This window comes from Electrona antarctica (assembly GCF_951216825.1).
Source record: "Electrona antarctica genome assembly, chromosome: 21".
NCBI classification, from domain to species: Eukaryota; Metazoa; Chordata; class Actinopteri; order Myctophiformes; family Myctophidae; genus Electrona; species Electrona antarctica.
In genome coordinates, this window is record NC_136802.1 from 18,069,889 (window position 1) to 18,071,831 (window position 1,943).

At 41.0% G+C, this 1,943-nt stretch overlaps 1 protein-coding gene across 1 annotated transcript; it reads right to left on the reverse strand.

Moving 5' to 3' along the window:
- Positions 1–869: 869 nt before the first annotated feature.
- LOC306914246 (immunoglobulin kappa light chain-like) lies at positions 870–1,622 on the reverse strand (the record flags this gene model as incomplete). The annotated part of the gene is made up of 1 exon (XM_079491237.1): positions 870–1,622. One exon carries the CDS (start codon positions 1,620–1,622, stop codon positions 870–872), a length of 753 nt encoding a protein of 250 aa, XP_079347363.1.
- Positions 1,623–1,943: the final 321 nt, after the last annotated feature.

Consider the following 1,943-nt stretch of genomic DNA (forward strand, 5'->3'; position numbering starts at 1 on the left):
AACTGCACTAAGCAATGTCGTGCACAAAGAGAGGACTTGTGTATAGAAGAAAAAATAGAATCCCATACTTCATCAGACAGTGTGAGCCCCAGATCATGTTCCCAGTCGGCCTTTATCTTATCTAAGGGCGCTGGCCTCGAATTTGAAATGATATCATATAATATTGAAATGGCGCCCTTAATCGTTGGGTCAAAAGACAGAAATTCATCAATAGGGTTAGCATTAGGCTTATTAGGGAAGCCAGGTAGTATAGAGCTCACATAATGTCGGGCCTGCAAAAATCTGTAGAAGTGTGGTCTAGGTAGACTATCCCCTGCCTCTCTTTCTCTCTCTCTCTCTCTCTCTCTGTAATTAGCACTAGGCAACAGTGCAACACTATCTCTCTCTCTCTGTTTCTGGCACAACAGTGCCAATTTTGCCCCTACTGGTACTCATAGCCACACACATAGTCACATAGGTTAACACGGACATTGCTGTTCCTTGGAGTGGTTGCACCACTCAAAAATCACAGGTAAAGTAAATTAGCCTTTCAAAGAACAATGATTCAGTGTCATGAGCACATGCAATACAAAATGAGCAATTTATTTGCAACTTTATCATCATAATAAGAAATATCGTTGTACAATGCAGATAGTCAAATAAAGATAATATATAATAGAATAGCTATTTTGGATACAAATGTACTTTTTATCGCAATGGCACTACTGTATAAAACAAAGCATTATGAAACAACTGAAATTAAGTAATAGGAGAAAAATCAATAGGAGACAAATCATAATGGTGTGTTTTTAATCTTTCCACAAGTCGACATGATGACAAATGTAGGTCTATTTTCTGGTTATGTAGCAGATCTTTTAAGGTGAGTATGTCTACTTTCTAGTCATATAGAATCTGACTGTTAAGATGAGCAGACAGCAGAGCACAACTGAAGTTCTGACGATGGAGAGAAACACCAGGATCTCCATCTGCTTACGACATTCATCTTCCCCAACGTTCAGCCTGGTGCCATTTCCATACAGTATCTCCCCACACGAGGCCACAGCACAGTAGTAAATACCAGCGTCACTCAGTCTGAGATTCTTCACAGATAAGTTGTAGAAGCTGCCCTGTGTCGATTTAGCTATTTCACAACGTTGGTCATGTGCGTAAAAGAATACTGGTTGAGATGTGTTTGTCTGTCTGAAGAACCAGTGGACACTGTGTTGTCCACAGCGCTCAGTGTGGACGGTGCAGTTCAGAGTCACAGAGTCTCCTGGCTGGACTGACTTCTCTGGTGGCTCCTGGACAATCGCTTGGATGCTGGACGAGGAACCTTTAACAATGAGCATGATCCCTTCATCGAACTGAATTTGAACATATGACGCCAGCCCACAGTAATACATTGCAGAGTCTGACAATTGCACATCTGAGATCGTGAGGTGATTTATTCCTTCTCCTGAGACCACCAAGAAGCGGGGATCATTCTTGAATGTATCTGACAACGTAGCATTCTTTGTCAGCTTCATCCGTGATGCTAACATCTCAGGTTTATCTCCAAGACGTTGCTTGTACCAGGTTATGAACAACATGTCATCTTTTTGATAGAAGCAGTGCAAAGTCACAGTGTCTCCAACATCAGCCATTGTCAAACCATTCTGTTGTTCTTCCAATGATAACCGAGCATAATGGACTGGAAACAGAAATATTACGTATAAATATAAAAATGCATATTTTAAAAGAATGGGCATTTGTTATGGATGTAGGTAAACAATGATTGTTATAATTTACCGTCTCCCCAAATAAGTAGACACATGATATGCAGGACAAGTTTTGTTGCTGCCATCTTCTTCCAAGTTCGTCTCTTGAGTGGAAAAACTTTACGGATGTAGGCAACATCTTGAGAGGAGTGGCTGTGTGTGATTGGCCAAACTGTGTAGTACTTGCGATGATGTCATGAGAGACTG